The 15,427-nt window shown below is 49.5% G+C and overlaps 1 protein-coding gene and 1 pseudogene across 9 annotated transcripts in view; one reads left to right on the plus strand and one right to left on the minus strand.

The window, feature by feature from the left end:
- Positions 1–5,828, plus strand: part of CEP104 (centrosomal protein 104) — a 44,110-nt gene extending 38,282 nt beyond the window's left edge. For 7 of the 9 annotated variants that reach the window (XM_026457469.1, XM_026457467.1, XM_026457465.1 and 4 more), the window contains 2 exons: positions 4,226–4,316; positions 5,090–5,673. In XM_026457469.1, the coding sequence (XP_026313254.1) occupies positions 4,226–4,316; positions 5,090–5,205 (207 nt within the window). In that variant the 3' untranslated portion in view covers positions 5,206–5,673. Of the gene's footprint in view, positions 1–4,225; positions 4,317–5,089 lie in introns of all 9 variants that reach the window. The other 2 variants (XM_023215186.3, XM_023215189.3) reach the window with 2 other exon arrangements.
- A 9,202-nt stretch (positions 5,829–15,030) lies between these two features.
- Positions 15,031–15,427, minus strand: part of LOC111544602 — a 5,919-nt pseudogene continuing 5,522 nt past the window's right edge.

Consider the following 15,427-nt stretch of genomic DNA (forward strand, 5'->3'; position numbering starts at 1 on the left):
TGTCCTGCCCCGCTTCCATCCGCCTTCCTCCACCCCGGACAGAGGCCACCGTCCTGCCCCGCTTCCATCCACCTTCCTCCAGAGGCTGCTTTTCCTACAGGGCATCCTGCCCCTTTTCTGCCCAGTACAAGCAGCTCTCACTGCACATCTTTCCCCTGGTTATTTCCAGAACGTCGGGCCTTTGTGTTTGCGTCCGCGTTGTTGCCTTTACTCGTCCTTCCCTGCGACGCCCATCGTCCCCTCTGATTTCAGTTATTGCCATTGGTTCCCTCCAAGAGCAGTACTCAGATTCTCCAGTAACCACCTTTTCTTCCGTCCCTTCTTGTTGCCAACATCGGATTTGAACTGACATCCTCTTACAGGTAGTACCTGTAAGGCTGTCAGCAGGCGTAGCTCATGTGTCCTCTGCTTTCCCTGTATCTAATGATCTACACTGCCTGGCCCATCACCTCACACCCTACAGCGTGAGCAGATAACAGGCACTCACTTATTACCTCATGGGTTCCCTGGGTCCGGAGCCAGGCTGCGTTCTCATCTGTGGGCCCTGCTAGGGAAGGACTCACTTCCAGGTTCATCCCAGCAGCTGGCAGTAATATGTTCTTGGGGGCTGTCAACCCGGAGCCACTCATCTCCTAGAGGCCCCCACCGTCCTCAGCTCAGAGGCCTCTCTGCTGCACAGCTCACTTCCTGGAAGCCAGCAGGAGACTCTGCCACTCCAGCCTGCTGGGACACATCTTTCTAATTTTGTGTGAATTGTTTTGCCATTCGTTTTTCAAATATTTTCCCTCTCTTCAGCGTTCCCTCCCTTCTCTCCTGCCTGAGTGTGAAGACTGCTCTCTCTGTTCTGTGGGTCACTGGGCTTTGTCCGGTGTTTCCTTTCTGTTCTAGTTGAACGGCCCCACGCCCTTTCTCCTTCCATCTCCGGTCCTCTGTTAAGTGAATTTTTCATTTCCAATCTTGTACTTTCCAGTTCCAGTATTTGTATTTGGCTGGCATTTCTTTACAGGTTTCATTTCTCTGCCGAGATTCACCTCTGTTCGCTCATTAAGATCACCTGTTGTTAACAGCTTTCCGGAGATCTAGTCTGCACAGCCTCTCCCCGTGTACAGATAGTGGGTGTTCATGTATTCAGGGTTGCGCAACCATCCACACACGTTTGAACTTTCCCATCACCCAAAAGACGGCACTGCCTACGTGTCGCCCCTTTTCTCTCCAGCCCCTGGCAACCATCTGTCTAGTTTTGGTCTCCATGGATTTGGCTACTGTGGACATTTCCTGTAAATGGAATTGGACACTATGCGGCCTTTGTGTCTTTGACTTAACATGTTTTCAAGGTTTGCCCGGGTTCGAATAGATCAATAGCACTTCGTTGCACGTTTAAGTCCTCGAATATAGTAGGTATCTGCTTTAAAGTCCTTGTGTGCTAATCCTAACATCTGGAATTTTTCTGCATGATGTGAAGGGGGGTAAACAGTGAAGTTCGACATCCTCCACACCGCTCAGAAGAAAGCTCCGAGTGGATCTTAGATTCAAATGTGAGAGGCCCAATTATGAATCTCTCAGAAGATGCTAGAGATAAGAGAGTAGTCTTCAGAATAGGAAGGGATTTCTCAAACAGGACACAGAAAGCGTAAGCCTTGATGGAAGAGGCTGATCAATTCAGTTAGATAAAATGGAGAACCTTGGGCAGAGTTTGGGTTTTGTAAAATGGAAAGGGATCTGGAGTTAAGCATCGTGAATGTGCTTAACACTACTGAACTGTACTCATTTTGTAATAAAACTATTAAATCGTAAAAGGTGAGAACCTCCTCTCCATCAAAGGACATAAATAGACTGAAAGGCAGTACTGGGGATGAAAAATCATTGACCGTTATTCTTCAAAGTGAGTGGAAGGCAATGCCCTTGCAGGGTTTGAGCGGAAGAGTGGGCATGACCTGGCAGGCCCCACGCCAGCCACTTTTGCTGCTCTGTTGAGAGCAGCCTGTGGGACAGAGAGTTCAGATGGTAGCAGAGAGCTGAGTGGCAAGAAGGGGTCAGATTCTGGACATGCGCTGCAGGCAGACCCAGGACTTGCCGGTGGAGTCCTCATGACGTGGTGAGGCGGTGACTGCGGTCAGGAACCCAGGGCGCTCAGGAACTTAGCCTGGAGCTGTGGAGTGAACATGCCTGTCAGATGCGCAGGCCGGTAGACATACGGCTGCAGGTGGAAATGTGGGGTTTGTCAGCGTGTATAGTAAGTGGGTTTAAGGTCATAATACTGGAAGCGCTCTCCTAAAGGGCAAATGTAGACAGAGAAGAGGCCCACAGGCTAAGCCCCAGGTAGAGTGGGAGTAAGAAGGCAAACCAGGCGCTGGGGAAGAAACACACTGGGGAGGAAGCCTGACGAGGGTGGCATCCTGGAGGCCGCAGACCACAGCCCATCAGAGAGGATGCCCTGCTGGCCTGGCTGGGCTCAGCTGATCACAGCCGCCCAGCTCTTGCATCTGCACTTGGCTACAGGGCAGCCAGGCGGCTCTGCCGGCCCTGACTGGGCTCACACACGTGTGCCTGGGATCCGCAGCTGGAAACTGATCTAGGGTGGTCTTGGAGGCAGCTGCGGCACCTCAGCCTTGCTTATGTGTCTGACCCCAGCACGCCAGCCTGGGCATGGCATTCCCGCAGCAGTGACAGAGGGCAACAGTGAGACGAGCCCAGGCACATGAGTTCATTTCAGGCTGCCCTGCCATGTGTCTGCCACTGTCCCATTGGCCAAAGCAAGCCACAGTCACCCAGATTCAAGGGGTGGAGAGGGACCCACCACTGCTGTGCTGTGGAGGGAGGAATTGGAGCCTTAGGGCAGGCCGTGTCCCTCCACAGGGGAGGGGGGAGCAAGTGCACCCCATATGCTGATGGGCCACATCCTGATGAGAAGGCACCCCAGCTTTAGGGACATGAAGGTTGCTGGTGGCCTAGAGAGACAAGAACCCAGGCCTGCGTAGAGCAGCTAAAGTGGGACAGGAGTGGGCAGGGCTGGGGCTGCAAGTGCTCCAGCATCCTGAGGACTACCGCAGGCAGCCAGAAACTGACAGCCACTGGTGACAGTGAGAGGGGAACCAGGGAGAAGTAGGGCTATGTCTAGTGGAGATCCTGGTCCACCAGAGAATGGGAGAGAGAGGCTGGAGCAATGTCCCTGGGAAGTGTAGTTTGTTTTTGAGATGGACTCTCACCCTGTCACCCAGGCTGCAGTACATTGATGTGATCTAGGCTCACTGCAACCTCCACCTCCCGGATTCAAGCAATTCTCCTGCCTCAGCCTCCTGAGTAGCTGAGATTAGCTAGTGGGGACATGAGATGCGCCACCATGCCCAGCTAATTTTGTATTTTTAGTAGAGATGGGGTTTCACCAAGCTGGCCGGGCTGGTTTTGAACTCCTGACCTCAAGTGATCCACCTGCCTCTGCCTCCCAAAGTGTTGGGATTACAGGCATGAGCCACTGTGCCCAGCTTCACAAGTGTTGTTTAAATAGAAGGGAATAAACCAGGAACAACCCGAATGTCCAGAAGACTTGGGGAATCAGAAGAAAGGTCCCGCGTTTATATCCCGCAGGGGGATGGAATGAGCTCCCTGTCCCCATGCAGACGGTCCCACAGGTGGTCCTGAAGGAAGGAAGCTGGCTGCCCAGGCCTGCGTGAGCCCCGCGTTCTGCAGGGCGAGTGCATGTGGCGTGGCTCAGGAAGAACAGGGATGAAGAGAGTGGGGACCCCACGAGGAACCACGGGCAGCAGGCTGGCGGGGAGCCCACGGGGCCTGGCGCCTTCTATCTTCTGGCCTGGAATGTAATCATGTGGGCACGCTGCTTCCCACCCTTGCATTGGCGTGCACGCTCTGCTGTGCTCAGAGACCCTGACGCCAAGAGTCCTGTGTGGCTGGGTGGGGAGGTGAGATGTAGGCTCCCACTGTGCTCAGAGACCCTGACGCCAAGAGCCCTGTGTGGCTAGGTGGGGAGGTGAGAGGTAGAGGCTGGCCTGGCGACAGGACTTGGTGCTTCCTGAGCTGTGCCCCACACAGATCACAGGGTATCACAGCATATCCGAAGTGAGGTGCCCAGGTGAGGGAGCCGTGCCTCTGAAGCTCTTGCTGGTGCAACTGCCCCTCGTTTTCAGCTTGCACAGCGAGTCCTTTGGGTCTGGGGCAGCGCGCCAGGCCCATCTTACCTGATTAACACTGAGTGCCTCCTCCGCTGCAGGCGTGGAAAGCTCACCTGATGAGCCTCGCCGGCTGCACCATGAACCTGCGCAAGACACACATTCTGCAGAAGGCCCCGGCACTGCAGCCAGGTGAGGGCCAGCGCCGCTGAGCGGGTGGAGTCTGCATCCCTCCATTTTGACTTATTCAAAAGACCATCCCCAGCCAGGGCAACGTGGCTTTAAAAGCAAAAAACATCCCTTTAAAAGCAAAAAAAAAAAGCATCCCAGCCTCTCTTCATGTTCTGGTTCCTTAGTAAGCAGGCTAATAATCATAATCGCGTGACCAAAATCCTTCACCTGCAAACGGGCTGTGCAGTGCGAAGGCTCCACGGCTGGCCTAGGATTCACACTCCAGTCCTCTGCTCTTTCTCCATCACTGACGCGAGCGTTTAGAATCAGGAAGCTGGCCAGGCACGGTGGCTCACGCCTATAATCCCAGCACTTTGGGGGCCAAGCCAGGCAGATCACTTGAGGTCAGGAGTTCGAGACCAGCCTAGTCAACATGGTGAAACCCTATAAAAAATTGGCCGGGCACCCAGCTACTCAGGAGGCTGAAGCAGGAGAATTGCTTGAACCCAGGAGGTGGAGGTTGTGGTGAGCCAATATGGCACCACTGCCCTCCAGCCTGGGTGACAGAGTAAGACTCTGTCTCAAAAAAAAAAAAAAAAAAAGGAAACCGAAGAGTAGACCCCACCAGCCTCAGCCCTGGCTCCTGTAGTCGGGTGACAGCCATCAGCATGGGCCCTCGGAGGTTGTTGCTGGTGTCTGATCACTCCCAGCCACTCACACTGTGGCCACAGGTTCTGCACCTGGCCCGTGGGTAGGAGCGCTCTCCTCATGTGGGTCCTGTGCTTGCTCTGCAGGGAAAAGCTCAGCTGTGGCTGCATCAGGCCCTGCAGGGTCAAAGGCCGGAAGCAAGATCCCCACCCCGAAGGGCGGGCTGAGCAAGAGCTCCAGCAGGACGCATGCCAGGCGCTGACGCAGCACTCGGGCTCCTTTGTCTCTGTAAGGGACGGAGCAGGTCTCCTGATTCTACACCATTTCTCCAGAACTCTCTGGCCTTGGTGACCCCATGCTGTGGTTGCTGTCCCCAGCTCCCAGCCATGCACGCCTCTTACATGTCTGTGCCGTCAGCTCTTGTGCAAACGATATGTATGGAACTAACCAAAGATCCTGTGTGCAGCGCCAGGACCTGGCCGCACTGTACGTTAAGCCTTCGTAAGGGCTGTCTCAGGCCTCCCTTAGAATCAGAAGAGGAGGCGTCCTGTTTGGAGAGAGCCAGAGAGCACCGCCTGGGGGGCGCTAGCGCAAGACCCTGGTCAGCACAGGCACGGTCCCGCTTTCCTTAGTGCTTGGAGTGATTTCCACAAAACATTCACCAGAAACCTTTTGCACATCGGTCTCTGCCACACGCAGAATTTCTGCAGGGCTGTGGCTCGGCCAGCAGTGGTTTCAGGAGAGTGGCGGTGTGCACAGGCCTCCAGCCGTGCCTTCTCCCTGCAGGCCCCGTCCGCTAGGCCTGCTGCCCAGTGCACTCAGCCCCAGGTAGCAGAACTCACGTTCCCACTATAGCAAGAAATAAAGGCAAAAGAGAACATCTTTTTTTAAATTGTAGTTTTTTTGAGAATTGGTCCCACCTCAGCGCGCACCTTGCCGGATGCTTCTCCAGTAGTGCTGCCTGTGTTAGGCATCGGCTCCCTGCTGGAACTGAGGTAGACACAGGTGTGGGCCCTTCCCGTGCCTGTGCTCAGAGGCACTTCATGTTCTCCACACTTTGGAATTCCTGAAGACGTGGAGGAAGTCACTGTTGAATGAATTTCCACCTGATCACCCTGTGTTCACAGCAGGCAGAAGCCCGCTGGTGTGGGCCTCCCGCCCCTTCCACATCCATGTGGTGATTGGACCCGTAAGTTTACTTTCTTCAAACGGTTCATAGGATGTTTAAAACACCAACACATTGCTTAAAATGATGAAATCAACCCTCAAAAAACAGTCTCCTAACTCATCCCCTCCTGTAGGAGTGAGCTGGGGCTTTCGTCCATAGCTTTGGTTGGGCCTGTGTCACATCCAGGCAGCCAGGTGGAGGGAGTCAGGGTCTCTCTGGAAGCGTCCACCCTCTCCCTGCCCTAGCCTGTGCTCCCAGGGGCCTAGGCTCCCACCCGGTGCCCAGGGCTTCTGCTTGCCTCACTGGTGTTGCATGGGCAGACTTCGAAAATGATAGTTAGAAAGGTTTGGGTTGATGCAGTTTGTATAAATGCAATGAGTCTATAAATGTGTTTTAGTTGCCAACCGTGTGAAACAACAAAATATCTAAAAACTAATCCCTGTTTGAGTCTTACTCAGTATTCTGAGTCAAGATATAAGACCTACCAAGAACCTTTCAGAATATGCTGTGCTTGGGTGGGCGCAGTGGCTCAAGCCTATAATCCCAGCACTTTGGGAGGCTGAGGTGGGCAGATCACAAGGTCAGGAGATCAAGACCATCCTGGCTAACACGGTGAAACCCTGTCTCTACTAAAAAAAAAAAAAATACAAAAAATTAGCCAGGCTTGGTGGTGGGCATCTATAGTCCCAGGTACTCGGAAGGCTGAGGCAGGAGAACGATATGAACCCAGGAGGCGGAGCTTGCAGTGAGCTGAGATTGTGCTACTGCACTCCATCCTGGATGACAGAGCAAGACTCCATCTCAAAAATATATATATACTCTACTAAATGTTGTTTATCTGTTTGTTTGAGATGGAGTCTCACTCTGTCACCTGGGCTGGAGTACAATGGCACAGTCTGGGCTCATGGCAACCTCTACCTCCCAGGTTCAAGCAATTCTCCTGCCTCAGCCTCCCGAGTAGCTGGGATTACAGGTGCATGCCCCCATGCTCGGCTAATTTTTTGTATATTTAGTGGAGATGGAGTTTCACCATGTTGGCCAGTCTGGTCTCGAACTCCTGACCTCGTGATCCACCCACCTCGGCCTCCCAAAGTGCTGGGATTATAGGCGTGAGCCACCATGCCTGGGTTAAATGTGTTTGAAGTATAAGGAGAGAGGAGGGCAGGCGCGGTGGCTGCTTGGTGAAACCCCATCTCCACTAAAAATACAAAAATTAACCAGGCGTGGTGGCGCATGCCTGTAATCCCAGCTACTTGGGAGGCTGAGGCAGGAGAATCGCTTGAACCTGGGAGGCGGAGGTTGCAGTGAGCCAACATCATGCCACTATACTCCTGCTCAGGGGACAGAGCAAGACTCCATCTCAAAAAAAAAAAGTATAAGGAGAGAAATACTTTAAAGTTTATTAGACAAAACAGAGTATAGATGCCAAGATGTCTGTAAAATGATTTTTCTGGTTTCAAAGAGATGTTGGCCATTATTTTCTAATCAATTTTAAAAATACAGACAAAACATTTCTTTAAACAGAATAAGAATGAGAAAAGTTAACCAAGGAATTATTCTTTTCTCACCAATCAAAACTTCTAAGAAATATATATATACACACATATATACATTTTCTATATATTGTAACTTAAAGAAAATATTTATAAAAAGACTTCATTTTTAGTGATTGACGAGCAAACTTGGGTTCATTTAAAACAGGTTCCTCTTGTTATTTACAGAAGAATCATGGGATTTTTTTTTTTTTTTTTTTTTTGGCGGGGTGGGGGTTTGAGATGGAGTCTCACTCTGTTGCCCAGGCTGAAGTGCAGTGACGCGATCTTGTCCCCCTGCAACCTCCGCCTCCCGGGTTCAAGTGATTCTCCTGCCTCAGCCTCCCGAGTAGCTGGGACTACAGGCGCCCACCACCACGCCCGGCTAATTTTTTTGTATTTTTAGTAGAGACAGGGTTTCACCATATTGGCCAGGCTCGTCTCGAACTCCTGACCTTGTGATCCACCCACCTTTGCCTCCCAAAGTGCTGGGATTACAGGCGTGTGCCACCGCACCCGGCCCAATCCTGTGTTTTTTGTTGAACTGATTCTACCAGTGATTAGTGGCTACTGAGAGTTTTACAGGGTTATACATTGTTAAGGGACCAAGAATCAAATACAAAAAATGTAAAAGGAACTGTAAAATCCCTTGGTCATTCATAAAGAAATGTCTAAATTAGGAATACTAATTAATAATTGAATTTTCACTCATGAATATGTTCTGAATATTTAATATTTATTTCTATTATTTCTGTTAAGGTATTCCATTAAATCTAATTTAAAAGAATTGTATGTATAAATTAGCATTAGAATACAAATGTAAATACTTTTAATGAAATTTTGCAACTTTTTAATATTTTAACATAGTTTTCTATTTGTCTTTATTTCAAGTACCAGAATTACAAAATATCTAAGTAATATATTTTTGTTGTTGTTTTAGGGCTTAAGGGTTAATTCACCCTGAGTATATTAATATAATAAAAAGATCACTAAATGTTTTGTCACTTTATTTCAACATTACAATTAAAAAGCAATTTTGTCAATTACCTTTACTTTAATAAACATGCAAGTGTAGCCCAGCCCTGAAACCTTAGAAAGCAGATTGAAAATCCCTGAAAAAAGACACTGCAAATACGAAGTTGCCCTGAGGGTTTGGTCCCTAGAATAAGTTATTTGTCAAAACAAGTTCACTGCTGAAGAAACTGGCTGATTTGAAGCCACAGGGAGATGAGAGAAAATGACCAGTTTCGTCCTGTGGAATACGTTCAGAGTGTTCTGTGAGTTCTCTGACTGTGCCCAGGACAGGATTGTACTTTCTAGTCTCTTCACGGGTTTTCCCCCTTTGAAAGGGATTTTACCAGCCCTCAAGGCTGTTTTGCTTTTCAACTAAGCACTGTACCGTGGTCACCCACCTACTGCCCAGAAAAGCCAGGGGCAGTGGCTGTGGCACCCTCGATTGGAAAGCTGGGTGGGCTGAGCCGTGGGAGGAAGGTCATGGCCAGGGCTTGGGCTGTGAGCCAAGCCTGTGGGGAGGTGTGGCCTTAGACCACCCAGCAGGATGGAGGCGGGTCTGCGGAATCCTCACCACAACCATGCAAGGCCAGTGTTGCTTCCTCAACAACAGAGTAGAGAGGCAGCTGCCAGGCACACACAGCCACAGCTGCAGGGCAAAGCTGCCCCTGCTGCCCTCTGACGACTGCAGAGAGGAAGGTGCTGGTCCAGAGGAACCTTGGCACTGTCTGGATCTTGAAAATAGTATGGGGGGTCCTGACTCCACTGATGGATCCGTTACCAGGGAGTGTTTGACCACACCTTGCCTCTGCCTCAGTTTCCTCACCTGTAAAATGGAACTGAGGGTCCCTTTGCTGTGCACTGAAAAGGACACACACTCGAGGCACTTTCCAGCCCTCGGCACAGCTGGCCTCAAGTGTCAGGCACCTGCCCGTAAATGGGGAGCACTTCTGAGTGTCAGCTGACGTGAGGCCCAGCCGGCAGAGGGCAGTGGGCAGCCCAAAGGCAGGGGAGCCCCCACTGCCCACCCACCCAGCTGCAAACTCCCACCAGAGCATCTTCCAAACCCTGGTGTTCCTGGGCATCCCTGCTTCCTGAGAATGAAGCCCTGGAGCAGGGTCAGGCAGGGGGAGGGAGGGAAATCTCTCACCCTAGGAACTTTGTGTGTGTGTGTGACAGAATCTCAGTCACCCAGGCTGGAGTGCAGTGGCACAATGTCGGCTCACTGCAACCTCTGCCCCCAGGGTTCAAAGGATTCTCCTGCTTCAGCCTCCCGAGTAGCTGGGACTACAGGCATGTGCCACCATACCCGGCTAATTTTTGTATTTTTAGTAGAGACAGGGTTTCACTATATTGGCAAGGCTGGTCTTGAACCCTCAACCTCAGGCGATCCACCTGCCTTGGCCTCCCAAAGTGCTGGGATTGCAGGCGTCAGCCACTACGCCTGGCTTGGAACTTTTTTTTTTTAATTCCAAAGACAAGGTCTCACTCCGTTGCCAAGGCTGGAGTGCAGTGGTGCTACCATGACTCACTGCAGTCTCCAACTCCTGGGCTCAAGCCATCTCCCCACCTCAGTCTCCTGAATAGCTGGGACTACAGGCACAAGCCACCACCCCCAGCTAATTTTTGTGTGTGTGTATGTGTATATATATGTGTATTTGTGTGTGTATATATGTATATATATGTGTGTGTATATGTGTGGGGGGGTATATATATGTGTGTATATGTATGTGTGTATATATGTGTGTGTGTATATACATATATATAGATATATATATTAGAGGTGGGGGTCTCGCCATGTTGCCCAGGCCCCCCACAAACTTTGATCACCAACATCAGTGTCCTCAGCAGCCCGTTTGCCTCTGTAACGTGGACTTCACACCTCCTGTGTTGTGGCAGACTGCTGTTACTACTTGAGACCGTCATTATGAGACTGAAGGAAGGGGGACGAACATAGAAATGAAAACTTAAAACAAAAGTGACTATTTTAAAGGGAGGGTAACACGGGGAAGAAGGAGAGAGCTCCCTGCTTCTAGTGAGCAAAGGCACGGCCTGCCCGAGCTTCCACAGCCCTTCATATCTATTGGGTAGCAGGAGCAGGGAGGAGGAGGTAACAACTGGTCAGCTGCTTAACTGATCACAGGTTCATATTGTTACTAACAGGCTTCAGATGTACCTAATCACAGGAAACACTGTGCCTGAGGCATCACTGCCCTCAGCATTCCTTCTGGGCGGCAGACGCAGTTTGTCAGTTTGCCAACATTCTGCATTTATGAGAAACAGTTTGCTGTTTACTCATATCACCTCCAGTGCTATACTGAGTTGATCGCGACCGTCACTCTTCAGCCTGCAACACTGTGCTACTGTAGGTAGCAGCGTCAGGCAGCACTCTGTTGCCTGGTGTGGGGGGATGAATGTGCCCCACAAATTCACAGGCTGGAAACTCCCTGCCAGGTGCAACAGTATAGGCAGGTGGGGCCTGACAGTAGGTGCTGCCCTCATGGTTGGATTTGTGCAGCAATAAAAGGACTTGGGGCCAGACACAGTGGCTCACACCTATAAACCCAGCCCTTTGGGAGACCGAGATGAGAGGATCACTGGCCTCCAGGAGTTCAAGACCAACCTGGGCAACATAGTGAGACCCTATCTCTACAAAAAAATAAAAAATTAGCTGGGCATGGTGGTATGGGCCTGTAGTCCCACCTGTTTGGGTAGCAAAGGCAGGAGGATCACGTGAGCCCTGGAGGTCGAGGCCGAAGTGAGCCATGATCATGTCAGTGCACTCAGCCTGGGTGAAAGAGTGAGACCTTGTCTCAAAAAAAAAAAAAGTGGGCCCGGCACGGTGGCTCACGCCTGTAATCCCAGCACTTTGGGAGGCTGAGGTGGGCAGATCACCTGAGGTCGGGAGTTCGAGACTAGCCTGACTAACATGGAGAAATCCCATCTCTACTAAAAATACAAAATTAGCCGGGTGTGGTGGCGCCCGCCTGTAATCCCAGCTACTTGGGAGGCTGAGGCAGGAGAATCGCTTGAACCCAGGAGGCAGAGGTTGTGGTGAGCCGCGATCATGCCATTGCACTCCAGCCTGGGCAACAAGAGTGAAACTCCACCTCAAAAAAAAAACAAGTGGGTGGGAGGTCTTGGGTGTGGGATCCCCCTCCACTTCCACCCTGTGAGGACACAGCCTGCCTTCCCTCTCTCCCCTCCAGAGGATGCTTGGATTCCCAGCCTCCACAGCTGTTAGAAAGAAACCTCCGCTTTCTATAAATTACCCTGTCTCCAGTATTTTGTTATAACAAGCAGACTAAGACACCTGATCCTCTTTTTCTATTATTGTTTGAGATAAGGTCTCGCTCTGTCATCCAGACTGGAGTGCAGTGGTGCGATCTCAGCGCATTGCAACCTTCAACCTGGGCTCAACTGATCCTCCTGCCTCAGCCTCCTGTGTAGCTGGAACTACAGGCACGTGCCACCACACCCAGCTAATTTTTACACTTTTGTACAGGGGAATCTCACTATGTTGCCCAGGCTGGTCTGGAACTCCTGAGCTCAACTGATGCCCCCACCTCAGCCTCCCAACATGCTGGCATTACAGGCATGAGCTACCACACCCTGAGTGGTCCTGTTTAAAATGCATCCAGTGGCCAGGCGTGGTGGCTCACGCCTGTAATCCCAGCACTTTGGGAGGCCAAGGCAGGCAGATTACTTGAGGTCAGGAGTTCAAGACCAGCCTGGGCAACATGGTGAAACCCTGTCTCTACTAAAAATACAAAAATTAGTTGGGTGTGGTGGCGGGTGTCAGTAATCCCAGCTAGTTGGAGGCTGAAGCAGGAGAATCGCTTGAACCCAGGAGGCGGAGGTTGCAATGAGCCAGGATTGCGCCACTACACTCCAGCCTGGATGACAGAGACTCCATCTCAAAAAAAAAAAAAATACATATGTGTCCAGTGCTGGGAGTTGCCCCATAAGAAGCGAGTGTCTGGTGCTCAGTGGAGGCACTCAAGCTAAGGGTGCCCTGTCCCTGACCCTAGCCACCCTGACTTTGGCTTCTCAGCTGTCTCCTCAACTCTGGGAGTCTGCTGGGCTCTGCCACCCAGGCTGGAGTGCAGTGGTGAGTTTGATACGGTTTGGATCTGTGTCCCTGCCCTCATCTCATAATGAAATGTAATCCTCAATGTTGGAGGAAGGGTCTGGTGGGAGGTGACTGGATCATAAGGGCGGATTTCTCATGAAGAGGTTAGCACCATACCCTTGGTCCTATCCTGATGATAGAGTTATCATGAGATCTGGTTGTTTGAAAGTGTGTGGCCCCTCCCCCTTACTCTCTAGCTCCTGCTTTGCCTCTGCCCTGAGTAAAAGCTCCCTGAGGCCTCCCCAAGAAGATGCTCATGGCCATACTTCCTTCACAGCCTGCAGAACCTTGAGCCAATCAAACCTCTTTATAAATTACTGAGTCTCAGCCGGGTACAGTGACTCATGCCTGTAATCCCAGAACTTTGGGAGGCTGAGGCGGGCAGATCACGAGGTCAGGAGATCAAGACCATCCTGGCTAACATGGTGAAACCCCATTTCTACTAAAACTACAAAAAAAAAAAAAAAATTGCCAGGTGTGGTGGCGGGCACCTGTAGTACCAGCTACTCAGGAGGCTGAGGCAGGAGAATGGCATGAACCCGGGAGGCGGAGGTTGCAGTGAGCCCAGATGGCACCACTGCACTCCAGCCTGGGCGACAGAGCAAGACTCCGACTCAAATAAACAAACAAACAAATAAATAAATAAATAACCCAGTCTCAGGTAATTGCCCTTTACAAACCTTATCACAACCTACACTGACCATCTACAACATGTTTGACTTTCTGACTTGTCTGATACTTCTGTCTTTTCTAGTCATTTTACTTTAGGATAAGAATTTACCACATAATATCCTTTCTTATATAAAATTATTTTCTTCCTATCCTTACCAAAAATACATCTTCATAGCCAAAACTTGTTTCATTACTCTCTCCCCTACTTACTAGTTTCTTTTTATCTTTCTTCATAAATAACTTTTAAACAACTTTCAAATGACATAAAATTATTTGTTCTCTTAATAACAACACAATTTACAGAATTATATATTAATTAGAATTCCTATTCTTAGTACCTTAAATTTTAGGGAAAACCCAGGAAGCAAGAAATCTTGAACTATCAGATGTTATTTTGTAGATGAAACCATTCCATAAGTTTTAGAAACACATTTTCCCATAGCACAGTCTTTTCTTAATTGGAAATGACCCAGACATCCAATGAGCATTTATTATTTAATGCAAAGTAATTTAAAGAATTTTTTAAGATGGAGTCTCGCTCTGTTGCCCAGGCTGGAGTGCAATGGCATGATCTCAGCTCACTACAACCTCTGCTCCCGGGTTCAAGCGATTCTCCTGCCTCAGCCTCCCGAGTAGCTGGAATTACAGACACGTACCACCACACCCAGCTAATTTTTGTATTTTTAGTAGAGACAGGGTTTCACCATGTTGGCCAGGCTGGTCTCGAACTCCTGACCTCAAGTGATTCACCTGCTGAAGCATCTCAAAGTGCTTGGATTACAGGTGTGAGCCACCACACCTGGACAAGATATTAAATTACACGAAAAGTCCACTTATAAGCATTTATCTCACTTATACGTACTCAGTTTTTTCTAGTTTATCTAGATTACTTCTGAAAACTGAGATATTATACAAAGCTAGTCATGATTTTATTTTCCCGTTAACCATTTTTTAAAGACAGGGTCTCACTGTGTTGCCCCAGCTAGAGTGCAATGGCACAATTACAGCTCACTGCAGCCTCACTGGGCCCAAGTGATCTCCCCACCTCGGGCTCCTGAGTAAGTTGGACTACAGACATGCATTACCACACCCAGTAAATTTTATAAATTTTTTGTAGTGATGGGGTCTCACTACATTGCCCAGGCTGGTCTTGATTTCCTGGGCTCAAATGACCCTCCTGCCTCAGCTTCCCAAAGTGTTGGGATTACAGGGATAAGCCACCATGTCCAGCCCTTGTTAACCATTTGTAAAGTCTGTGAACATTAGATGTTCACCTAAGTAAGAATTTTAAAATTAAACAAATGGGCATTTTGCCAATAACTCAGAAGATTCAGCTGTTTCCATTGAATCAACAATCTTAGTCTTATTTGTCAAAAAAGAAAAAAACAAAGATTATTCCTGTTTTTATCTGGATTTATAGTCTCATAACATTTGCACCAAACCCTGACAGCTTAAAACATTTAGCAGAGGCAAATGTAAAACTTTTTTACCCAGGCAAAAATGTATATTGATGATACCGAAGACATTTTTATTTTTCTTTTACCAGTAATTCTAAAGCCAACTTTTTTTTTTAAGTCAATTTTATAACTTTATTTGATTTATTTGATGATCAGCGATTAGCTCTCATTCACATTGACTGTCTGTAGATTTTTGAAAGTGGTAACAGGTACATAGGTAACCAAAGTATAGAACTTATTTGGTGAATCTTCATCCTCATTCCGTTTTCTGGACAGCCGCGCACGGATTCGGTGTGGGACATTCCTCATTCCTTTGGCCCAGACAGCTTTGTTGAGCCTGTATCAACGCGCACATCTGCAGTTCCCATCTCCTTCGTGGCGAATTTCCGAATCTCTTTGAGTGCCGGAGGGGCGCGCTTCCTGAAGCCCACGCCGTGGGTGCGCTTGTGAATGCTGATGGTGGATTCTCGGGTCACCACCTCGTTGATGGCAGAACAGCCCTTTTTCTTCTC

Source organism: Piliocolobus tephrosceles, chromosome 1, assembly GCF_002776525.5.
Source record: "Piliocolobus tephrosceles isolate RC106 chromosome 1, ASM277652v3, whole genome shotgun sequence".
In the NCBI taxonomy this organism is placed as follows: domain Eukaryota; kingdom Metazoa; phylum Chordata; class Mammalia; order Primates; family Cercopithecidae; genus Piliocolobus; species Piliocolobus tephrosceles.